At 33.1% G+C, this 26,271-nt stretch overlaps 2 protein-coding genes across 2 annotated transcripts; both read right to left on the bottom strand.

The window, feature by feature from the left end:
* Positions 1–2,527: 2,527 nt before the first annotated feature.
* On the bottom strand, positions 2,528–12,969 carry LOC127831742 (uncharacterized). Its single transcript, XM_052356778.1, has 8 exons — positions 12,272–12,969; positions 11,553–11,603; positions 11,263–11,340; positions 10,725–10,898; positions 9,607–9,819; positions 5,547–5,816; positions 5,151–5,205; positions 2,528–4,952 (listed from the first exon to the last, which is right to left on the bottom strand). The coding sequence occupies exons 1-8, from the start codon at positions 12,918–12,920 to the stop codon at positions 4,121–4,123; spliced, it is 2,322 nt and encodes a 773-aa protein (XP_052212738.1). The 5' UTR covers positions 12,921–12,969; the 3' UTR covers positions 2,528–4,120.
* A 3,348-nt stretch (positions 12,970–16,317) lies between these two features.
* LOC127832423 (uncharacterized) lies at positions 16,318–25,835 on the bottom strand. The gene is made up of 12 exons (XM_052357883.1): positions 25,684–25,835; positions 25,159–25,280; positions 22,800–22,850; positions 22,073–22,670; positions 21,383–21,448; positions 20,933–21,004; positions 20,604–20,684; positions 20,203–20,367; positions 19,388–19,600; positions 18,918–19,172; positions 18,761–18,806; positions 16,318–18,433 (listed from the first exon to the last, which is right to left on the bottom strand). The coding sequence occupies exons 4-12, from the start codon at positions 22,659–22,661 to the stop codon at positions 17,572–17,574; spliced, it is 2,349 nt and encodes a 782-aa protein (XP_052213843.1). The 5' UTR covers positions 22,662–22,670; positions 22,800–22,850; positions 25,159–25,280; positions 25,684–25,835; the 3' UTR covers positions 16,318–17,571.
* Positions 25,836–26,271: the final 436 nt, after the last annotated feature.

Here is a 26,271-nt window from a genome sequence, read left to right as displayed (position 1 = left end):
GTTCATATAAACAAGTTAAAATAGCATTAATAGTATGCCACATAAACTCTATAGAATTATTGTCAATTTATAATAATAGAATGATAAGCTGCTGTATACATTTATATTTAGTACTGTCATGATTTAGCCCAAACTTTTCTTGCAAGGACATTTCATGGAAAAAAAACATTAATTTATACACCAAATACCAACTTCACCTTTGTAATTCACATAACAAATGTTCACATAATATACATAACGGGTAACCATGTTACTAATCAGTAAGTTAAAAAACAAATATTTTAATAAACAACTTCACAGGACTATCAACATGAGTATCCAGCATGATATTTGCTAGTGGAGTGTTGAACTTAAATTATATTATTAAATGAATTAGTTAGATGTAGTATCCTGTGGTTGATAAATATTAAATACCAAAATGTCCCAACTTAAAGTCTTATCAACATGAATTTTGCATTGATCTACTTCAAACATATCCATCTGTGCACTAGTTCATCAAACATCATGTTTCTTTCTTGTTTGAAATTCTTCTCTGTAAAATAACAGCATGCTTGTATTTGTGTACACTTATTTTTTAATATGTAACCACTTACACAAACTGTACATCTATTCAGATTCAACACATAAATTCCAACACTACGTAGGCTAGCTACATAAAGTCAGTCGAAAGGTTGCGCCGTTATACGATACCTGATCAAATAGATTTTAATAATGATTAATACTAACGATAACTAACATTATGTATAAACTTATCGATATCATGTGTTCGAACCCTTACAACTTCCTACACAATCAAAATAAAACATTATGTATATCAGAATAAAAGTAAAATGTAAAAATAGTAGTAGTAGTAGTAGAAGTGGTAGTAGTAGTAGTAGTAGTAGTAGTAGTAGTAGTAGTAGTGGTAGTAGTAGTAGTAGAAGTAGTAGTAGTAGAAGTAGTAGTAGTAGTAGTAGTAGTAGTAGTAGTAGTAGTAGTAGTATTAGTAGAGTAGTAGTATAAGTAGTAGTAGTAGTAGTTGTAGTAGTAGTAGTAGTAGTAGTAGTAGTAGTAGTAGTAGTAGTAGTAGTAGAAGAAGTAGTAGTAGTAGTAGCAGTAGAAGTAGTAGTAGTAGTAGTAGTAGTAGTAGTAGTAGTAGTAGTAGTAGTAGTAGTAGTGGTAGTAGTAGTAGTAGTAGTAGTAGTAGTAGTAGTAGTAGTAGTAGTAGAAGTAGAAGTAGTAGTAGTAGTAGCAGCAGCAGCAGCAGCAGCAGCAGCAGCAGCAGTAGTAGTAGTAGTAGTAGTAGTAATAGTAGTAGTAGTATGCATTACAAAAAAGCTGTTAGCCTTACATTTGGTAACATTTAATTATATTACAAGGGAGGCAAATCTGTAACAATAAATTTAAACTTATTGCATTTGTTTCCCCTGTAGTGTATTACCTCCCCTGTCCTGCTTATATTTATATTAATCAACAAAATTAAACATTAACACAATATTTAATAAACAAATATACAAAAAATCTCATATTCTGATAATATTTTTACTGATCCACTGTATTTTACTAAAAGGATGATGTTTCATTGGACTGATAATTATCGATTTAGGATTACAGACCAGTTGCTTCAGTAATATTGTTCAGAGTGTGCCCTGTTGGCCGCGTATGCATTCTTGAATTATCATTCAAAAACCATTTTACTATTTCGAGTCACCGTGACCTTGACCTTTGACCTAGTGACCTCAAAATCAATAGGGGTCATCTGCGAGTCATGATCAATGTACCTATGAAGTTTCATGATCCTAGGCCCAAGCGTTCTTGAGTTATCATCCGGAAACCACCTGGTGGACGGACGTACCGACACCTGGTGGACGTACCGACCTACCGACATGAGCAAAGCAATATACCCCCTCTTCTTTGAAGGGGGGGGGGGGGGGCATAATAACAGAAAGTAAGCCCGTTTTATGAGATCACTGTTATTTAAAGCTTTTGCAAATCTAATGTAAATAATATCTCTTCTAAAACTTAATGAATAATTATGTGTTTTACCCCTTAGTAAAAACTAAACAAGTAGGTATGCATTTGATATTGTTCATGACGTGAAGACGTGTGAATGTAATGGAAGTACGGCAATTGCACCTCGCGCAATAATACAATTTATTTCAGTCTTGGCAAATAAAGTAAGCCCTACGACCTGTTCTTTTGTAAGATTGATCCAAAACATGTTTTTCCCTAATTGCTATGCAAACACGAGTAATATAGTTTTTTTTGTCGTAAAAAAAGTGCATAACTGCCTTTTTCTGGTTTGCATAACTGGGTTTTTGTTGTGTTACATCACACAACCGCAGTAAAATTAATAAATTTTCTATTTGATTGAAATTGATACGTGATTTGAAATGCTTCGCTGTTAATATTTGTTTTTACAATTGAAATGAGTTTTTGTTGCCGGCCTCGCCAGCCGCAGTGGGTGGAGAATAAATACCGACAACGGTTGAGGTTTCTGCTTCCTATTCCCCGTGCAAACAATAACTATGAAATTAATGTGTAACAATAGCATTGAATGATTTATTGATAATAAATGGTTTAATGTTAAGGTATAGATGATCTATCATTTTAATAACATTTCAATAACAAACATATAACAATACAAACAATGCAACCGCATCTAAATGTTTAACAACAAAATATATTATTTAAGTATAATATTAATATTAAAACCAACAATAATACACAAAGAAATGGCGTCTAGCTATCTGACTGCTGCTGTCGTGTTTGAAAAGTGGCGCAAATCGCGTTCTCATGCGCATAAACGGTGTTAGCATGAACAATAAGAATCATGGTTAAACACTACAAATACTAACATACGAAACTTATGCGACTTAACTATGCATAATGAAATATGGCGGCCCGGGACTTGTAAGGTTTATAAGATAAAACTTAAAAAGTATAAAATTGTATTTATTCATCATATGACATCTTATCGAATTTAAGTGTGAGGCATGATTTTAAACTGGTCTAAACTCCGCAGCTTTTGCTCCAACCGTTTTAAAAGGATTAACCTCAGTTTTAATTACTATTATTTTTAATGCTATAGTGGATAATACATACTTTTATACAGGCAATTGTTTAATTTTTATAGTGCAGACAGGAATATTGCAACAATTAAATTCGTTCCTGATAATGTTTAGAACTAAAAGTAGTCCTATATTGCTTTAATCATAATAAAAACATTAAAAAGAGTCATCGTGAAAAATCTTCATACAGTTGTGTTCTGAACAAAATATCTAAGCAATGTTGATTAAACTTGTTGAAATAAATGTTATACATTAATCATATTTAAGTGTTTCTCGTAATGATACGACACTTGTTTACATGAACACGTATGATTATGCTTGTTTGTTATTACATATTATCTCCCATTTTAAGATGTTAAACTATGATTGAATTCTTTAAATACTTTATATACATAAATTTAAATCTTTTTTTTTCAAATAAATGATTGAAATAGTTAATTCACTAGATTAGTAATCATGTAATCAAGTATAATATGAGTTTGTTTCAATGCACATATCATTAAATATGTTCAATCTAGTCGTTTCCATTAGAAAAACATAATTGAATCCAACATGTTTGTGATACAAACTAACAACCTCAAAAATATTTATGTCCTTAGTGTAATACTGAAATGTGTTGTTGAACATTACTATAATATAATTTCTTTATAGTCAATTTCTATTCAAATGAAAAGTTCTCGTAATGTAAAGAAAAAACAACAACACAAAAACATTATATTCACAAAGAATAAGAAGGTAAACACATACGCACTTACTGTACACAACTAAATGACTGCCTCCAACATTCAAATAAAAATAGCTGTTTTCTCTCGATAACTTCAATTAATTCAAATCGAAAACATCTGATGACCAGTTTTAAAACTTGGTTTATGTTACCGTATTCCCTAAACTATGTAGGCGTATTAATCAAGATAATGACACATTAGTCACCCATGTATATTCAAATATACAATTGAATAATGAGCACTTCCAATATTGCGACTAATTAATAAAATTCACATGCATATCTGGGAAAACATCTGAGGCAGATATATCACACGCTCAAACTAAATGAAGCCTTTAGAAATGTTTTAAATTGCATTCATTGTACACTGTATCATACAAGTTGATCCCGTCGAGTTCAAAAATATGTTTCCAGAACGTCGGTGAATCTGTATGACACTGGGGTATTTGCCTTCGTCTTTAAAAAGGATATCGCTTTCCCCACTTTCTACATCGATCTCGCGAAGAAATTGTGTTGTGTCACAGCTGTAGCAGCAAACCCACAACTTGGAACTATCCTTCAAAATAACTCCCAACGGTTCTTCGCCAATGCCACTAAAATCAAAACATTTCAAAACTCTACCTTCACTGCTTAAGTGTAGGATTATGGGTTGTTCCGTTTCTGATACGTACATTGATTTATTTGCGTTATCAACAGTGATGTGCCAAGGGTCATGCATCATTCCATGATGTATTGTTTGCTGTACCGATGCGTCAAATATATTAAAGAGATTGATCTTTGCAAAAGGATGTCCGTATGTGACATACAATCGCCCGGAAGAATATGCCAATCCTCGACAGGAATCATGGCAATCATACTCGTGAGTTATTTCTATTTTATCAGCTCCTATTTTCAGACGCAGTAATTTTCCAGCAGATGGCGCGGATGCTATCGCGGTGTTCTCGTCTATGTTTATCACATCCCAGGGGGCATATGGCAATACCAACGACTGTCCAACGCATTTACTGGCTTCAGTATCCACTAACTTGATGCATCTGTTAGAACGGTCTGCCACAGCGAGTCGTTTAAGAGATACAATTGAACATCCGGTTACGTACGGATCTTCTGAATCGTTTCCTGCTCTTATGTCTATACTTTTAACAACGTGTAACTCCCTTTTCTTTGGTGATGTTGATGGCCTTTGGATGAAAATGTACAAACACAACTCAATATAACTCACTATTTTGATATTGCATAATAAATACACGTACACTGTGATTTAATTAGTAAACAATATATGCATCAATGCTGAAACTTAAGTTTTGGTCTTTTATGTTTCTTGCAAAGTGAAAGACATGGTATGATATATACAGGTACGGGAAAAGACAGTGTATTACCTTATAAGAATCTTCCTCACGTCATCAGCAGTAGGTTCTGGGGCGTGTTCAGTATCTAAAAGAGTATATGCACTAACAAAACATGTAATAATAATAATACTGGATATGAACTATGCGATACATTATGTAATTGATATATTTACATGTTGCAATGGTATTACGGAGAATAAGGAAACTCCTGAGACTATATCAGGAGAAAAATTCTTTTTCTAATCCAATACCTTTATAACAGAACACCAACTATAAAAAATAAAATGGAATAGTTAGTGCAAAGGAACGACTTAAATTCACATAAAACCTTTAATATGATACATCTTTTTGGCACTTAAATATTTAGACATATAATATTAATAGTTGTATGACTGAAAATACACAATATTATAAATACGGATTTACCTGTTTGGGGAATGCTATCTTCAAAAACCGAAGTATGCAAACGCAGTTTCTTGTCAGAACATATTGTTTGCAATTCATTTTCGAGTTCATTGAATATTGAATTAAGTTCCCCGTTTTTCACAGCTAGTTCAATAGCTTCCTTTTCCTCTGCACTCGGATATTCGACCCTCAGCAGTAGCGATCCTCGATCGGTTGCTGATACTTTTTTGATCTGTTTCTTCGGTTCTTCCTCAAGGCATCTATTCTCGAGCTCTTTAAGCACCTGTGACGCTGAATAAAGACAGACCATATACATATAGGATTCAACATGATCATTATGATATGAATATACAGTATCGCCAGTATAACATATATTGGTATATATACATAGTTACATTAAACAGTATAATTATCACTGTGTACATTATATTTTATTAATGTATATGCATAGCTACATTTAGTAATATACTTATCTACTTGAACAATAAATCATTTGTTTGTATGTACCACATTGCGTCATTGTGTAAATCTCAAAAGTAAAGGACGTAGTATGAGGTGATTTTTAGTTGGTCACGTTAGCGGCCGACTAAATTTACAGAGCATATTTTGCAAATCAGTATGTGCTTAGATGCCTTAGCTACGGTAAGAACCGCAACTCACTCTGCTAGGGACGATTACCGCTGCCTGTCTGCAGCCGACGACAAATAATTCTGCTCTAGAAGTGAGTGTATATACCAGCTTGTAAGACGCCATTGGCCAGTCTAGTGTTTATCAAAGAAATCTTTACATATTGGCTGCTTTCAGGGAAAACGGGGCTTAATGCACGTCAAATAAGATAAGCCTGTGCACACTGATTAGCCTGTGCAATGGGAACGCTAATCAAGGACGACAACAGCGAACAACTTCAGTGCCTTCAGCGCTTTGATTTAAAGAGTATGAATAGCACATTATATGAATTTAATACAATCATAATTATGTATGTAACAATGCTATTTCTTTTATATATTTGATTTCGTGTTTTGTCCAGTAGAGCAAATTAAGCTTAGTCGTCTCCTAATGCTTATTAAGTATACTATCCATGCAATACAGACTAATTGATCGCAACGCGTATTCGAGTTGAAAACATAAATTGCCGTTAAAGTCTGTTTCTTTGCGAGTGGTTCCCAAATCACGTATAATAGAGTACTTTCTATCAACATATTAATTCTTTCCGATTACAATGCACACGCAATTTATTTACATCTATTTAATAGTTTTGTTTATAGTATAGATACTATAAAGGTCGTATCAGATTGTTTATATCTATATTAAAATTGTATTATAATAGCAAGTCGATTAGCAAAATACATCAGCAGCAAACGTGTAGTAGACCAGGGGTATCATTAGATTTTTAAAACAAGGAGTCAAATTATCGGTGGTCGGATATGAGGAGCCAAAGCAATATTACATGTATATTTTTAGAACGGCTAATTTTTTTCCCTGTGAAAAAATGTATTGCTTTATTTAATTTTAATAATTGTATGAACCGTTTAGAAACATTATCACAAAATCATGGCAGGTATATTTACTTAATGTAATGTTTATAATTAGAACTACATCAACCATGCTACCATAAAGTGTATCAATGACCACAATTAATTTTAAATTGAAATACACACATTGCTCACATTTGCATACTACTGTGGTTGATAATAATTTGGATTACATTTCGGAACAGTAATAGCTTCTTTTGTTTCTTTTTAATTAATTGAAATTGGTAATATAAGAAAACGTTGCGTTGAGTATAGTGAAGTTAGGAAGAAGTAAACGCTGGGGTGGATTTTGACCACAGGGGTCTCTGGTAAACTTAGTAGATAACCACAATACGATGTCTCATGCTCAACATTGAACCCAAAACTCTTGTGGTTTTAGAGGACCAAATGTTATAAGTATATTACTATATCTATCCATATAAATCATGTGACCCCAGGTTCATAGCTAGCTTTGACCCCAGGGACATGATTTGAAAACACTCAGAAGAGGAAAACTGTAATGTTACACACTGATCCCATGACCCGTCCGGATTCAGAGTATTGTGATTTTTGAAAATATCAATATTTACTATATTCGTTTTTATTAATGATGTGACCACAATGCTTTTTCCAGTTTTGACAATACGGGAATTATTAGAAGAAACTTAGAAGAGGAACACACTGTAATACTTTATATTGTAGATAACAAACTTCTTGGTCTTGCATTTAGAGTTTTCGCAATATACATGTACGGAAGACAAGTTTAACTATGGCATGGCAAATTTTGACCATCATTTGAGCAAACTAAGAAAAAGACTCGTATCGCAATAGCGCTACATGATTTCGGGTGACACACATGGGGCCTTATGTGAATGAGCTTCATGTTCATAGCGCAAATACACTTTGTGTACCAGTGTTTTTTTATTCAAAATGGGGTCCGGTAATAGGACCCATTCCAAATGCAAACAACTTTATATATTTTTTCCAAATTGGAGCAAAAAAAATTTCAAAGGTGTCATAAAAAGTTTTTTCTTTAGATGTTAATATTTTATTCAACTCCCATCCGCAACTTAGAAAATCTTATAGCGAAACCACTCGTATTCTCAATGTTGAAGCATTTCTAGCAAAACAACAACAACACTAATTTCCCAATTTTAGTCAAAACTCCGCAAATTTTCCGAATCCAAAGTGACTCGGCCACGTTCATGAAATGGTTGAAAAAACACTGTGTACTACATATAACCAACACAAAAAGTATAATTTGTTTTGGGGTCTGAGAAGTCACTTAGCAGAAATCTTGGAACTCATCTGCTGTTGGGCTTTCTGAAAGTTACTCAACCTTTTGAAAACAGTTTGTTTTATATAAATTATACACCTCTTAAATTTTGCTATATATTTTTCATTTCACAGAACAAAGGTTAAAAAATCTGCATGTAAAGTTATAAATATTCAACAGTGTCTTTTTGTGGACAACTGCTTGTAGAAAATGTTATTAGCTGAATAACGCATTTCAAACTGCTTAATAAATATGGTTACTGTACTTGAAATCTGATTCTATTCAAAATGCGTCTATTTTGTATGAATGTTTTGAGCGTAAAACAGGTAACGAAAGCTATGCAGCGGGTTTAAATTAAAATTTACCTGACACGGTCATTATCTACAAAATATTGTACGTTGTACTTAAAGATAGAATGTGTTTTACCCTACCCCACCATTCTTAAATATCCTATTGATCTTTTTGCACAACTTAGAGTAGATAATGAAACAAATGAGAATGCCACATGATGTGGTTATCTGATCGAGACCATTTCACATAAATAAACTCAATGGGAAGGACGATTTCATTTTAAGCTATTGACATTTTTTAAGTGGCATACAGATTTGAAATAACATAATTGGACTTAAGAATAATTTAAGGTTTGTTATTTCCGCTAAACTTAATCAACCAATTTTATCAACAAAGATCGACGAAGCTTACCAATTAAGTGCCAAAGACTACAAAAAAGGAATATGTACCATGGAATTTATATTGAAATTTTCCAATTAAAAAAACTGATTTTTGTGACAAAAATGAATTTGAGATAAGATTAACGACGTTTGATCAGGTTCCTAAAATTTATAGATGGTGTTTTGCATAAACTAATGTGATGTAAATTAGTTGCATAGCTTGCTCATTACGTTTCATCGGGTTCCTTTAATTGATAGATAGTGTTTTGAATACACTGATGTGATGTATATCACTTGCATAGCTTGCTCATTACCATGGAACTGAGATGTGTATGACAAATGTTGACTCGTTAGTCAGGATTTTTTTGGGTCAAAAAGACGCACGGGAAATGATGTTTTCTAAACAAATTTTCAATTTGCTTGCGTCAAAATGCACTGTAACGTTTGCAATAAAATCCCAAACCACCATTTTTCTTGATGTTGCCGGATTTCTCTTGAATTCTTAGTGAATAATCGATAATTTTTCGAATGATGGCAAAGCGTTTAAATGCGCGTATAGTATACATTTTACGCTCAAAACAAATCATCAACTTGAGAGTGTAAATGAATAAGGTAAAAAAAACCTATGTCATCCATGACGTGGTTGTAAGCATCCTTGTATAGAACAGCGTGCAGTTCGTACGTTTCACATCCAGGGATTGTGCGCACTATGTCAAGAATAGGCTTCAACTTCTCGGTAATTGACCCAGATACACACTCGGAGATAAGTTGGAACAAATGTTTGATACTGTTGAGCCGAACGTGAATCTCGATACAGCCTAGTTGAGCGTAGTATTCTAAAATGCAACATATACGTGTTTAATGTTCATTTTGCGGTTCTTAAAAGTTTGATTACTCGTATGTGTTAACTTGATTTTATGCAAATAAGAAATACTTGCAAACATAACCAAGATAATCAAGATTAAAATGGTTTATTATATCCACTAAAAGAAGTAATGCTATACAAATAAAAAGACAGGTACATTCGATGTTATTGTCAACATTTGTTGTTCAATGTTAAACCCATACATGAATACAAATGAGGAATATTGAATACAATAAATATGATTACATTCTTATATTGGTACTATTTATACAATTTTATTTACTCTACGCACGTCCTTTGTAAAATAGCAGATACGAACAAGAATTTCCCTCCTGAAAGTTTCTGAAGTTCCATCATTATATATATTGAATACTTCTATCATAAATACTATAACAGTTTTATGTGTGCTGTATGGGTGCATTTTAACGCATCCCAATACATATTTTCAGCGTTGTCATAATAAGGTTGTATGAGACTGTAAGCAATAGAGCTTATTTTTGTTATGTGGATGAAAATTATTAAAGATCTTTCTGAGGATACATCTTGATAGTTCCATATCTATTAGAGATGGACCATATTTCTTTTTAACTCTTATTATAGTTTTTAAAACTTTTTATTCATCAACGTTTTGAAAAAAAAGAAACTAAGATCGTATACATTCGCTTCAATAAATATATCGTAACTACGAAATGATTCGGTTTCAGTGAGACGTTTTTGAGAACAATACTGCTTTTTCATTCTATACAATTAGTGTTCAACAGGTTCAACCAAACGTTGCTGTACGCTCATCGTGCTACTAGTTACACACATAACGCCTTAGTAAATTCTTCTAAAGCTTTGACAATATTTTGGCAATCATGTTCATATTTAACTTACCACCAAAGCCACTAAATGCTCTATCTGATGCGGCTCGGATGGCTTCTTTATTTTGTATAAACTCTTTATTCTTCAGCTCTGTATCCTTGTTGTTAATAATGTTCGCAATGTCATTAGCTATCTGTCGACTTTGCTCCGGAAATTCAGGAATCAGGTGCAACTCGATCACAAGACCTGAAAAGGCACACATTTGCAATATCAAATTACAATTAATCGCAAAATCTCAATAGTAAAACATCATACAGCTGCGTTCACGAAGTATACAAACCGGATTGTAAATCAAAATAGAAACTTGCAAAAATGGTTCAGGTCACAATACAATTTGTATGAGTTTGTATGCATATCCATATATGATTTGATTTGAAGATCTATGTGAACTTAACCTATCGATGTACCGTATTAATTTCACAGTTTACATATTTAACAAAAATGGTAATAACGTTCATGTTCAATATTGTTATGGAATCAAATAATCGTTGATAAATATATAAGACGTAATACAATTGATAGGAATATTGGAATATATGTATATACTGACTTCTCAAATCTACTGTACATTGGTCGTATGGCTGGGGCGGTAAACATTTTCCTGATGCACCACGTTCTCGCTCTCGCTCTGCAAGGATATACAATACATATGTCGTGGAATGTCAATTATTGCAACATATTTTGCCATTTGATCCACTCAGATATCTTAAACGGTTAAATCTTGTTACACAAAAGAGCATATGGTAGTGCTTTTTATCGTACATTAAAATGAATATTGCTTGTGGTATTGTATGAAATTTTACTGTACTCAAAATCTATTAAAAAGTAAGAAACATTTACCTTCCCGTAAATTTACAACTTTTTCCAACTGCTGGTGAAGTCTTAGTTGCTCTGAAATAATCACATAGAACATGTTGTAAATTAAGAACTTCAATACAATAACATGGTTTTATTAAAGGTTGCCTGAATGTATATAACACGTTGAAAGCAATTGCAGGAACATGCCACTAAAGTTTTAATCAGACCCTATGTTCTTCAGATCAACAAACATTCCTTAAAAACCCATCAACATACATGTTTAATTAAATCGTGCTAAAAAAACGATGCCCATCAGCAGTTGAAAAACCAAATACTTATGTATTGAATATTGCATGCGGAGTTCGTCAGTTTGACTGAAGAACACACACTTTTGTAAATAAAAAAATGTTCTATATTGGCAGTCCAAAGAGATAAGATTTGTTTACTAAACTTCATTCAACTGTTAACACATGTGTTCTCTTATGCACAGAGTCGTACTTGTTGTAAACAATCTATTCCCAGTGTTACACATGTTTATCGCACCAGCTGTTCTCATATTATTTATCTTGTTGCATTAATAATAGGATAAAATACCATAAAGGTATTCCTGTGAAAGAATGCATTCAGATGATTGGTATTAAGTAAGGATTTCTACAATTATACAAATAATAAAAGAGTTCCTAATAAAGCATATCTACTTAAATAAGGATAAAAAAGATGCGATCTGATAGCACAAAACTTCATCAGAAATGTATTGTCACCTGGCGTAAGCGAAGTAATTTGTTCTCTATAAGATTTCTCCTGTTTGTGATTGTTTTTGAAATCGTCGATATAATCTTCTCGCACCTCCTCGGTCCGCAGATCGCTAAGTGTCTGCCTCGTAAGTTCATCATCATGTAATAGATCGCAAATATTCGTCAGACGAGCTTCGATATCATTTAAATGATCTTTGAAAAACTGGTCACTTATTCCCGAAAAAATCCGTCCGTGTAACGTATGACGAAGATCCGTCAGTTGTCGGATAATATCCACTATTTCCGACGAAAGTGATTGGCCACTTATCTCAGTGATTAGAAAAGGGAACAAAATTAGAGGCCAGCTTGCGACATTGGTGTCTTCTCGATAACCTGGAAACAGAACCTGCCTGGTTTCGCGTCCAATTCTTGTCTCAAGAATTCTATGCATATTTTGAAACAGAAACCTGTCAACGGTCCATGTATTATCCTCCTGGTAAACACAATATTCCAACAGTCTTCTTAACACCCTACGCACCACATGCATGTGAACGTACGCTAAGATGTTAGATTTTGTATTGTCGGATTGAGCCATTCTAGCGTATGTATCCAATACGCCAAAATCTAATGTTATATTTCGGTTATATATTAACACAACATGGCGCCCGCTACACATTTCGCACTAAACCATATCTATCTATTATTAGACGCACGCTATCGCTAAGTGTATTTGACCTAGCTGATACAAACCAGCTAGAAGGTTATCGTCCTGTGCTATGTCATTGCGCAGCGAGTTTAACACTCAAGTTATACTCAGGGTCGTGTACAGTTTGCACACAATCAAAGCTAGGTAGTTTTCTGAGTAGTTTTCTATTATTTCCCCTTATCAGCGGAACATATTATATTCAGTCAATTTATATATGTATTCTATATTGCTCTATTAATGCTCTTGGTTAAGTATTGTAGGCATTCAAAATATCTGCTCGATTCGTGAACGCGAAATAAGACACGTAATACCAAATCAATAATTTTTACACTCAAATCTGGTGCTCAGAATATAAATAAAAGTTTTTCGGCATAGCTGTTTAACGTCACTTTTGACCTTACCTGACCTGACTGCGGCTAGACACAAATTAATACACTTCATTTATTCCATTGGCTGATTTCAGCATACAACCAAAACATTGGAAACATGTCCGCGTCTTTGTTACACTGTTTTACTGCGTGTTCTGCATGAAACAATTGTATCTCGAATGAAGACACTTGATAGATAGAACAGTTTTACACTCAACTCTTGACATCAAGACGGTTTGTGCGTGCACCTTTTATTTTCAGAGGATTGTCAGCGCCATAGCGTATGTTTTTAAAGGCTGCGTTCTCATATTTAGTTATTACTACCGTATTGCATTCTGTGATCACGTATATTTTAGATCATATAAATATTGTTGTTCCATATCCTGATATTTGTTTTGACCAAAATATGTTAAATTGTTTTCGAAACAGCGAAAATAATATGTAAAAGTATAAAACTTTAAACAAACCGTCGTTCCAGCAGTGAAATCGTGACCTCACTTTAACGAATTGCATTCCATCTCGCAAGGTATAAAGTTCAGTTCGCGGTCAGTACAAGACTCATTATATAAACTCTATCGCGTTAACCCGGTGAACATGACTGGAAATATCTTCATTGCAGATATTCGGCGATATAATTATGGTATGTCAATAAAGGATTGTTTTTCAATAATTCCATGATAGGTACTAGTTTTGATTAATTTAAAAAGAATTATTCCACCACAGCAACCAATTAACTAAGCATGAGCGCGATGATTCACGATACTATTAACAATCGAATCAAATAACTATGTCCGAAAAACCACTACAACAATACATGTCTGTTCGTAGAACGCGCGTATTAATATTTCAAATATGTACGGTTGATTCGTGTTTGGCCATATACTCATATATCATTAAATTTCTATTCTTCTTGTATATTTTTGTTCTATATCTATAGATATATGGTCAACAATATCTAATAATGCGAAGTAAGCCACGAAATCTGGCGCAAGGTTATTGATTTGCATGTGAAGCTGCTAAGAACTGCGTAGGAAAAGGAATTTGCTGTCTTATTGATATAGCTCTTTATCTTTCATCAACCACAACCACAATCAACGCCGTATATCTTATTTAAAGATATTTCTTGTTACATTTACATTGACATTAAAGTTAGTTTAGTTAAGTTAAAATCATGCAGCTTATTTCATGCAACTTATTTCGCGAGTATTTTAGTGATATTCTAATTTAGCATACTGTTGCTAGATCTTGTCTGTTTGTGTTGGTCTTGTTGTTGCTTTTTTTGTTTGTTACCAAATGTGCTTTTAAATAGGCACGAATTTGAATATGGTAAACATTAAACCTGATAATATAACAAAGTTCAAATAACGGTGAAGAAGTACAGGCGTGTAATGTTTGAAGAGAAAATAATACAGTTTTCCTATGCGTTGTACATGGAATTCAATATATCCATGCGTACCTTAAATTTTGTGATTTAGTTTAAGAAGTTCACTGATGTGAAACAGGGTAAAATTATAAACTGCTTCTTAATGTTGAAAGTTTGTTTGTTGATGCACACATGAAGAGCGTGGCAGTTTTATCAATCTATATAATTAGGGACACTATGAATTTCTATATTTTCGATAATATTTTATAAAAACTGACAATATCAAGTTTTTTATGTTGCAATATTGTTAAATTGTAATATACCATTGAACAAAATTAATAAGCATTCAAAGATATACAATTTGCTTTTTTGTAGGGCTACTTTCTGCTGTACGTGTGTTAAATATATGTTTTTCGGTAAACGGGGATATAATATGGAAAATGATAATGAAAAGGATAAACATTTCAATTGTAAAGCAGTTTATGACATAATGAAATATAAAATATCAACGGTTTTTTTTTTTATTTCAGGGTGTATGACATTTGAAATTGAGTACATATCGTGAAACGAGTTATACATGTTTGGTTATGCAGGATACGTAGTTTTTAATGTTCATATAACCAGTTGAATAGATTTTAATCCCCAACGGCGTATTTAAATGAATTTTGTTAATATTAACAATAAATTATCCCCCTTTTTATTTAATATTATAGTTGACTTGTCTATGCTTAGAGATAAGTATTTTATAACATTTTGTGCAAAGTGCAACTAAGATATTATCTAAGTAACGGCAACAGTGCACGTTATGCCGAATTGATAGGCATAATACCTGCGGTGTCATAATGCATGTATTCTTTTATAATTCTGAGCTTGCTTACAGTTGATATTTTGTGGGAATAAAAAAGGTTTGGCATAATAGCAGTATGAGTAAATACCGACAAAACAGGAATAAAACATGATTCATATATAATAAATTGTTATATCTGTATAAACTGATATAAAAACATACAACTATGAAGCGTCTCATACTTAAATGCCCATACTTAAATGTGAATTTTTATTGTATCAAACATTTCATTATTCTCCCATCTGCCCCTCCGAACGTACGGTATTTAAATTCCCGTTGAAGATCACTTAATTCAGTCGATGATACAACAATAACAACATAAAAGTTAAATGTAGCATCTGTACATTTGGCAGTGTGCATATTATCTGTTCGTTCATGCACATGTATTGAATCACATGACTATAAAAGAAGGTTGCTTTCTACTTGAGACGTGTAACGCATATAAATGGCCAAGATACACATATTTAATTTAAACATTTCAATTGTGTATCTCTTTAAGTCCACCTCGCGTCGGAATGCAAATTAGTTATAGGGTTTCGGTGAAGATATGCAATTATTCAATAGATGGCTAAAACATGAGTACAGTTTTAAGTTTAAGTTATCGCTTAGTTATGTGTCTAACATGCTTGCAAACTGCTGTGTTCACAATTTGAATTGCACATTTCTACACTCACACACAAGATATTAAACATTTATAAAAGAACGTATGTTTAAACCAGAACTGAAGAAATAAGCAGGTTGGTAATTATAACACATTTATTGTAAAACATAAAAGCGAAATCTATGTAATGGTTATTTTGAAAACATAAAAATTGTGTATGACTAATTCATATTAACTATTGAGAATTCACAGCGCATGCATATATTCTTTTAGAAACATTTTTGTCATACAAACATAGAAAAAAGACACACCTGCACAAACGTACAATCACTGATGCAGGAAAACGGTTTTTAAACAGAACACATACACGGGAACAGTATCGTTCTATAGTGCAGTTTTCCCATCAATATCAGACCATTGAAACGCAGGAAACTATTCCTCAAAAACCGTTTTTTATGATGGGCGATGTTAAGAGTCGTATTGGCGCGTATAAAGTTTCTTTATTGAGTCAAAATTGAACATTATTTTACTAGTAAAACCACTATCTTAAGTGTTATGCTCGTGTACATTTTATCCTACAAAAATGGCAATATTGCAAACACAATGTTAATGATACGTTTAATATAAGTGATATGATACTATATTTAAATAAACAATGATCAACTATATCTCGTCTTTTAATGATAAGATATAGCATAATTCAGTTAAATATTCACATTATCGACATGCACTACTGGGAAGAAGCCGTAATGTGGGCTGTAAAACCACCCTACAAAACTTTGTTGCGTAGGTTGACATAAAAATAAATTAAATATTATTTTGCTCACTCATTTAGTCAAAGAAAAAACAATCTTTCTGTCATTAAATACAGTGAAATACATTCGATATTGAAGTGATCAATGAACATTCAATACATCCTATTTATCATTATATTTGGAAGCGAAATAAAGTATGTGTGTATGATAATTGTGACAAACGTAACCTTGGTTTATACTTCATATATATTGATTTGAAGAAGATTAAGACTCTTAACAGTGTTAAATAAACGAACACTAATGAACTATGACTGTATTGGCTACTGCATTTAGACTGCATCATGAATTCGAAAATGACGCAATCCACTAAAAGCAAATTTCATCCGATGTCTTCATCATTTTATAACAAGCAAATAAGACCAACTTATAAAGGCCACATTAGTAAGGATGTAATAGATTCCATCCTTGTAAGCAATAAGCATGTATTATAAAAGTATTAGTGGATTTTATTCTTTTGATAAGAAATCTCATTTTCAAATGCATTTGTATTTATATAATTTAAGCTATAATAAGCATATGATAACTATATTTTCAATCTGTAGTCATTTGTGTCACATACGACTATAACACATGCTAAATTGTCGCGTGTCGTGTGTGCTGAAAACATTACTTTCAGACGATCGAAATTTACAACTGGTACATAGCGAGTTTGTTATTTTCACACATACTGACAAACACATAACCGGATTCACTATCAATCTGAATTCCATCTGGACAATTTAAAGCTTCGTCAACAATTACACAGCTTTCGCCGCTTTCTAAATTGATCTCATAGAGTACATCAGTTTTTGTATATCTGTAGGCACAGACGAGCAAATGTGAGCCGTGTAATAGGGCAATACCTCTCGGACCATCTAAAAGTTGCTTCAGTTCGATATTTTGTACAGGATTACCGTTTTTATCCAGATGGATGACACATTTTTTCATTGTTTCTGTTATAAACATTGCCTTATCGGTCGCATTCACTGTGATATACCATGGCTCGGAGAAAGATTCGTTCGAGAACGTTTGTACATCCGTTCCATCGGTGTTCATTATTCTTACTTTGCTTTCCGGTGATCCATACGTTACATACAAACGCCCGCGGCAATATGCAAGTCCTCGACATTGTCTTTGATTGTTCATCTCTTTGACAACTGATAATTCGTCATTTTTGTTGTCGACGAAGAAGAGTTTTCCTGCTGCAGGAACAGAAACCACTGCCTGAGCCTCATCAATGAAAGTTGCATCCCATGGATGATGCTTTTTGATACATTCTTTGCTACAGACTGGCTTGCAGCATGTTGTTAACGATCTTCCTTTACATATACCGGACTTGACATCAATCATTTTAATACATTTGTTGGCCAGATCTGCAGCGATAACTAGTCCTGTTTTGTTGAGAGCAAAGCCTGTTACAGAAGGTAGTTTCTCGTCTGATGACATGGTAACGTCTATGTTCTTCAGCAATTTTAGTGGCCGTCTTCTTGACGTTGCATTTGGTTGGATTCTGTGCATAAAACAATATTTAAATATCGATTTGAACAAGTATTGTACTACAATAAATGATTAAAGAGTGTGACTTTTTGTTAGTAAAAAATACTTAGAAGTAACTTATTTCTATCGCATTCAACACAAAGTTTTTCATCTGTCTATTATTCGTTCGTGTCGGATAAAATATAATTGAACTAAATTTATTCATAAATATAGTATTTTGCTAACTTATTTTTAGACTTAAACCTTCAATATGATCATATTACATACATATACACAACTCCGACAATAGTCGGTTTGTGTACAATGCATTTACTTCCGAGATAATGTATTACTTCGTTACCTGAAACCAAGGTCTATGTGTCGTTTAACTCTGGACTTTACACCATCTGTAGAAGAAAGCATACTCATGTTTAATCGTGATATTTCAATTGAAAATTATTTTGCGGTTTCAAACTAAACTATTATGCCTAGAACATTTATAACACCATATTAACTACCTGTATCTGTATCGTCAATCAGTCTTGTATTCAAAGATACGTTGGCGCATATACGTTTTAAATTTTGTTCAAGAACATCTAATGTGTGCTTCAATTGCCCTTGCCGAACAGCATGTGTAAACGCTTTCCGGTCTTCTGGCGAATAGCATGCTACATTCAGTAGGATAGAACCTTGCTCCGACTCGTTTACTGTAATGTTTCGTTTTGGCGGGAAACTATATCCTTGTAATTGGATTTCATGGACAAGTTGCTTTGCTGTAAATAACGATAATAAGCATATGTATATTTACAGTCATAACGAAACATGCACTTTTTTAATCAAATGCTTTTGAAAAGCAGCAATATGTAGAGTGTATCATTGATCTCATATAGATTGATTATTATAACACTGTCACAGGCATTTAACTCTTACAGTCTAATATGTTTGCAATACGTTTTTATTTAAGATCAGACAGAATATTTTCTAATACCTATGCTGTCCATAACAAGGTCGTAATTTTCCTTGTAGAGCACAATCTCCTGTTCATATTCCTCCCAACCTGGTAAAGTGCGTAATAAATCTTGAACCTGTTTCAGTTTCTCACTAAGGTTACCGTTAACGCACTCGTTAAACAAACTAAAGACGTCTTCGATTGTGTTTGGTCGTACAAGAAGTTGAATACACCCTTGACGGGCACGATATTCTGAAACAAAACAAAACAAAACTATATATTAATATTATCTCGATACAAACAAAATCAAGTCAAACAATTTTCTTTTTTTTAACTGTCACGTGTAATGACATTAACTAGTATTGTACAATTGGAACATATTGGTTGTTTATTGTATAGCAAAAACAACAACAACAACAACACAACATCTACAGCATATAACATTTAGTCTACTAAACAAAATAATTCTCAGGTGCTTATTAATCAAAACGTCAGATCAAAAGATGAATATGATTTTTATGTATTGCCCGAAAATGATCTTTAATATGACAATCCTAATTAACATTTATTCAGGAATAATGAAACTGATTATCAGGAGAAAATGCTCACGCCTCCTAGTTTTTTGTAAGGGAAGCGAGTCATTGCCTATACACTGCAGAACAAATAAACACAAAAATAACCAATATATATGGAGATGATAGAAACTCGTGTCACTTCCTTGGAACATTAATAACAGTCAACGTAATTTGTTTTGGGACAAACCTCACAGTTAGTCATGATTATCAGACACATTACAATGGCATTAATGCCCCGTTTTGTTTTCAAACTTTAAATATGTAGCACAAGCGTTTTACCTCCAAACGATGAGATTGCATTACTAAATGCAGTCTTAATAATTTCTCTCGTTTCTTGGGAAATATCAGGAACACAATTGCCGTTGATTGTGTTGACAATAACTTCTGAAATCCGTTGGTTTTGAGGAGGTTTGCAACCTCTGATTTCAATCTCTATTGGGATCGCTGTAAATAAATAAATAAATGTGCAAAATATTTCCATTATCGGAACAAAATTGATATAATCGGCATGTAATTGATTCATAAAATAAAGCGCACATAATAGTTAATTTAATATCAAACAACGCTCACCTTGTATGATGTTGAGAAATAATATGTATACATTGCAAAAAATGATCAGTTTCACTGGAACAAATTTGACGCTGGCTAAACAATAATACTGAAGACATTACTGCACTCACCTGGCAAAGTTATTGGGTATCTTTCAGGATTGTTTCGTGGCGGCAAAAACGGCTTGTAAAGGTCATGACCTTGTCTTTGAGCTGAAATGGAATACAGATGTTGAGAGCTATGTAACATTAACACTGCTAACATCAAAGACATCCATTAAAACAATAATTATTTTTACAATACGATGTGGATGCTATATCTTATATGTAAGTTGATAGAGGTCGGTTATGTCTATATTTGTTTTTCAAATGCGTTTATTAACTTAAAATACTTTTAATCAAGGTATAGTCCAGGTTAAAAATGTAAATGCATAAAACACAAAAAGCAGAGGTATATTAACCTGCTTCAAGATCAGCCAAGTGATGATCATCTCTTATACTGACAATCCGTCCTTTCGTTTCTTCTTGTAGAGCTACCAAAAGACAATTGTAATCATATAAATTGTTTTTTGTAATGTTGTGTCTGTATGCAGTTGTATTTTTCCTTGTACCGGAATTATTTTATTCCACTCAGTCGTTTGGTATCAAAATTTAAAAGCAAAACAAAGTATGCATGTTTTTCTCGCTTAAATTCTTAAGGTGGAGATTGAAAACATTTTCTTATGCACGTTATGATTGCATATAAATAAGTACTATTGTATGTAAACCAGGGAAAAAATCTCATATTATATGTTAAAATATGTTGTTGTGTTGTAAAAAACACGATGACAACTCATAATTGGATAACTTCCCAAGATTAACACGGTTATTTAACAACAATTAGTAATGCAAGGCAAAACATCGTAACACACCTGGTTCTGTTTGGTGTTGGGCAATCTGTGTGTTCTGTTGGATGAAGTCGTGAAGTCGTTCTTGATCTGTAAATATAACTGATGGATTGTTGTCACGCAAAGCGAAAACATGAGACAAACTACTTCTTTTTATTTCGTGCTTGTTCCTTAAAGGTACATACAGAGGAGTTTTTTCCCTAAGAATATACATGTATTTCATCTATGCAGCGTATAAAGCTTATATGTTGGCAAAGTCAGTGATCTTTGTGTGGATTCGTTGATTCAAATAAAACGGAAGCTTTAGAAAATTCGTGTCAGTCTGTATGTTTGTATGTTTTTAATTACTGTTGTTAAATATGATAATTATTCTATAAGTTCGCTTTTAAAATTAGCTTACAAACTCGACAATATAAACCTGGCACAGATGACCTCCGTAAGCATAAATGATAAACCTTGGCAATACGGATTGCTTTATTTATTTGCATGTGGCAGTTTTTCGCGCAAGTTTTGCATGGGTTTAATGCGGTAATAACAGTTTACAAGGTGAGTTACGCTTAAATCAATTCAAATCCCGTGCAGTACGGAAACGGAAACTGATATATTCTTCGCTACTATCTTTCTATATATATATATATTAAAACATGATGGTCAGTGCCACGTTCATATTGTCAAGCTATACAAACTGTCAACAATATCTCTGATATTTCAAACCTGGAGTAAATCCAGTAACCCTCTGTCGATAAGTTTTCTCAGTTTCTTGACATACATTAAACACTTGCACATAATCAATTCCGCCAGGAATCCCCACGTGTTCACGTGCATTTCTTATTTGTCTTTCTGTCTCGGCACGCAACTGAGCGTCGTGTATACGCTCACATATATGATGCATGGTTTGTTGAAGATTTATGACATGTTCATCAAAGTATTCGTCACTTACGCCTACGACAATTCGAGAATAAAGTTCTACTCTACTTTGATTCAACGAGCGAACACTATCCTTTATGTCCTCCGGAAGCGTTCCAGAATCAGTTATGTGAAGTATAAGAAAGGAAAACAGGAACAGAGGCCAATTGTCAACATCGGCGTTTTGACGAAAGCCAGGAAAAAAGTGCCGCTCATTTTCGCGACCAATAACTGCTTCGTTAATTCTACGAATGTGGTGATATAAAAAGTGATCTATTGTCCACTCAGGATTTTCCTTCGCAACAGCATGTTCCAACAAACGTCTTAAGACTCCTCGGACAACTTTTAAGTGTACATATGACAGAAGTCTCTCGTTTGTTGTGTCTGCTTGCGCCATCTCTTATGCCTGAAGAGGAAAACAGGTTTACATGAGTAAACCTTACTTAAACATCATTAACACATACGTTTTGGTATAGAATCGTCTGATTTTTCCAATGAAAAATAGTATTTTCCAAATTTGTTTTGAACAATTTACCTCACTATGTTTGAAATACTCTCTCTTTATTCGCACATATTATCGTCTAATCTAAAATAGAGATTTATATCCGTGTAAAAAAGAAACTTTTACGTAAATCCCCTTTTCGGACAAATATTATCTTTTAAAAAACATATAATCTCCTGTTGAAGACATAAGTATTCTTATCATGAATAATTATCTTCCAAAAATAAGATAGTGGAATACAGCACACAAACTGTGTTTCTAAGACGACTAAAAATCTAAGTACCGTTTTTATGCAATGCAAACAAAAATGAACATACATGCTCGAGAATAATCTTGAATACTACTTGAATAATATCAGACAATCAACAGAAACGATGTATGTATAGTGAACTAGATGAATTAAGCATTTGTGTACATTCACGCGTATAAAGAAATGGATGTTGTTAAAAAGATAATTTGTAAACTGCCTTGCAATAATCATGGATTGAGGTTACATTACACCCATGCTGTTTAACTGAAAGAAACACAAAAACAATGTATAAAGACATAATACAAAACTAAATTATGGAAATACAGTTCGCCCGTTAAATGTCTGCATGTATTTAAACAACGCGTTATTGTTTATTGACGCAATTTGTTCGCACGTTCCGGGTGATCAGATCGCTTTCTTCGTTACGTCTGCATACCTCTTAGATATATTTTGTTCTTATTATTTACCTACTATAAGTTTATATTAATGCCTCAATAGATATACGACATTGAAAAATCTATTTATTGGACTGGCAGTAAAAGAAGACAAAACATGTACCATACCACAACGTTGATATCGACCTGGTACAAAAGTGCATAATATAAATTATTTAAATCTGGGGCCTTTATCTTAAAGCTATCTTAAGGCTGTGTTTCTCGTGACAGTCCCCTGGAGTTAACTTAGCGGATGATCAATTACATTAATACGAACGAATCTTACGAGGCCTCTTTAGCAAAACCTTAAGTTAGGTGTTCCTATTCGTCCTCATAGCGTTATCGTATAGCCTGTTCGAAAGCAGAACGCATATGGGACCTATATGTATGAATATCGTTTGTACTCCTAATTACGCAGTTATTATTTGGCATACTGCTTCTGTTGTAATGAACATTTAAAACATGTGTATTGAAATATGATAATATTGATTTAACCTATATTTATATACGGAAACAAGGTCCTGGTTTTACTACATTTTCATCAATAAATATCTTACTTAACATATACTGCAGCTTGATTAGGAAAAATACGTTTATTTGTTATAACGATTTTATCGTAAATACAGACCGGACCTAAGTTTACATCAGTCATAGTCATATCATGCTTGTTGAAGTCTTTACCGACGCTTTTTACCTCAATGAATCGGTGTACTGGACACTGTTTGTTTGTTTACTAAGATAATTTATATTTCTTTTATAACATCATAGGCTTGTAGCCAGTAAATATATTTGTATTGGCCACCGAGGGTTGTCCGATCGCGTTTTTTATGAAGACTGTGTATTGCTAGTGCGGCGAAAGTCTCAACACGGAATCCACACGTTCATTACATTGACGTCGCATTCTTCGATAAAATGTTTCGGACAATAAGGGCAGTCGCCCGGAAATTCTTGGATAATCGTATACCACGTGCGTTAGTGGTCTCCGTACACATTTGCACACCTCGCCGTTATTGTATTATATGCCTAATATGATATATTTCAAAACGATAGAGCAGTAACCTGGTCATCTCCATGTATTGACCCATTGAGCGTAAGACATTTTGTCATTATATTTTTTTCCCGAATAAACCCAAATAATATGAGCGTCTCACAATGGATGTAAACACATTATGAAATAAAGGAGGTCACAGTTAATTGTGAACAGCTTCTATTTAACATGTTCTCGCCAACACGTAACATAATCATAAAAAAAATTAACTGTGAAATTGTACTTACTCTTCGTAATTCCCAATGGTTTTCAAAATAGTTTAACTATTGAAATGAGTATTAAAGTATCGTTACAGTTTCCACATAAACTTCAAAATTTTGAAAAGTTCAAGTTCTAACTAAAACCTATGCTCGCAAAAAAGGTTCCGAGAACCATGTATTTTCTGCTGACCGTTAATGTTTACTAAAATTTCATTTTAAATATAAATTAAGTTTTCAGACGTGAATGCTTTCAAAGACTCACTATAATGGACTTTTAAGTTTAAATTTGGATCGCCTTTAAATAGTAACAAAACATGTATTAGTTTTGTTCTATAATAATGAAATGGAATTTACGTTTTGAAATCTCTGAATACTTAATAATATTTAAAAAAAATAGAATTGTATTGCGATAAATCCATCAGAACCAGTTATTTAGCGTTCATGTGTAAAAGGAACGTACCTTCAATTGAATTATTTCAGCTGCTGAATGACTGTGACCTCTTGAATGCCAAGTTCTTATTCATAATAACAGCTCACAAACTAATGCGATATCAAGCATGCGCACGTAGATGTATTCGTCCCCTACAATAAATGTAAACAACTTCAATCACCATCCAGTAGCAAAAAAAGCAAACACTTTGTTTAACATAACACCAGATTGAGATTTATTGGATCTTATATACTTTAGGTGAAAATTAGAAATACAGTGTTTATGTTTTCTAAATTTCTTATAAATCGAAAATAAAAAATATGTAAAATGCTATGCAACTCCTTCGTTGTACAAAAACGTATTTATAAACTTATACGTTGAAACAATTGCCGTTGTCTATCCCTTATTTAAAAGCACACACATCACTATTCCAATTAAGCGGGTTCTCTTACAACCAACGTGTATAACAACAATACGAACATAATTATATATATTTTGAATAATTTAACGTTAACACCGCAACTCTAATCTATGCATATTAAATGGTGTAAATACCTCACTTGACAGTCCTTATTGCGTTATTCACATTCCACGAGTCTCCACTGTTAATCAAGATATGATTGCTGATTGATCCCATTTGAAGCGTTTCACTTTTCAATTATAATAATCGCAAATAGCATACTTCATTTTTTATGTGTCTCCATTCTATAACAATCACGGTTCTATTGTCATTATTGATCAATACATTTTATATTATTATAATACAGGGGAGTCGTTTTCAATACTTTTTTGATTTACCAATCAATAAAATCGGTTTAAATTACAGGATTTTAATGCAGCGATATGAAATCAATTTGAAAAACGTTTATCAAGTCAATTGATACATACATATCAGTCCCCACAGTTATGCAAGCAGTCAGCCGTTAACTACAGTTTATATTCAACGACCTTTGACAAACGCTCATTCTTTTGTTCGCTGGTTTGAATGGAAGTAATGCCGCTTTATACAGTAGTAAGACATATAAAGTTGGTTAATTTACATACTGACCCTTTTCCAAGATAAGCTGGTTCTACAGTAGTAAAAGCACTTTTATGAACGGGAAACTGCGTTAAATGCTCAAGATGAAGAGCGAGAATGGCTGT

Source organism: Dreissena polymorpha, chromosome 5, assembly GCF_020536995.1.
Source record: "Dreissena polymorpha isolate Duluth1 chromosome 5, UMN_Dpol_1.0, whole genome shotgun sequence".
In the NCBI taxonomy this organism is placed as follows: domain Eukaryota; kingdom Metazoa; phylum Mollusca; class Bivalvia; order Myida; family Dreissenidae; genus Dreissena; species Dreissena polymorpha.
This window is presented reverse-complemented; position numbering and strand designations above follow the sequence as displayed.

Excerpts from the sequence above, each read along its gene's own strand:
- LOC127831742 (XM_052356778.1), bottom strand. The coding sequence starts at position 12,920 with ATGTGTAGCGGGCGCCATGTTGTGTTAATATATAACCGAAATATAACA. Across the intron at positions 11,604-12,271 it reads AATTACTTCGCTTACGCCAG|AGCAACTAAGACTTCACCAG; the intron begins GTGACAATACAT and ends TGATTATTTCAG. Across the intron at positions 4,953-5,150 it reads GTGAGGAAGATTCTTATAAG|GCCATCAACATCACCAAAGA; the intron begins GTAATACACTGT and ends TTTCATCCAAAG.
- LOC127832423 (XM_052357883.1), bottom strand. The coding sequence starts at position 22,661 with ATGGCGCAAGCAGACACAACAAACGAGAGACTTCTGTCATATGTACAC. Across the intron at positions 21,449-22,072 it reads GGTTACTGGATTTACTCCAG|ATCAAGAACGACTTCACGAC; the intron begins GTTTGAAATATC and ends TTATATTTACAG. Across the intron at positions 19,173-19,387 it reads CCTTGTTATGGACAGCATAG|CAAAGCAACTTGTCCATGAA; the intron begins GTATTAGAAAAT and ends CGTTATTTACAG.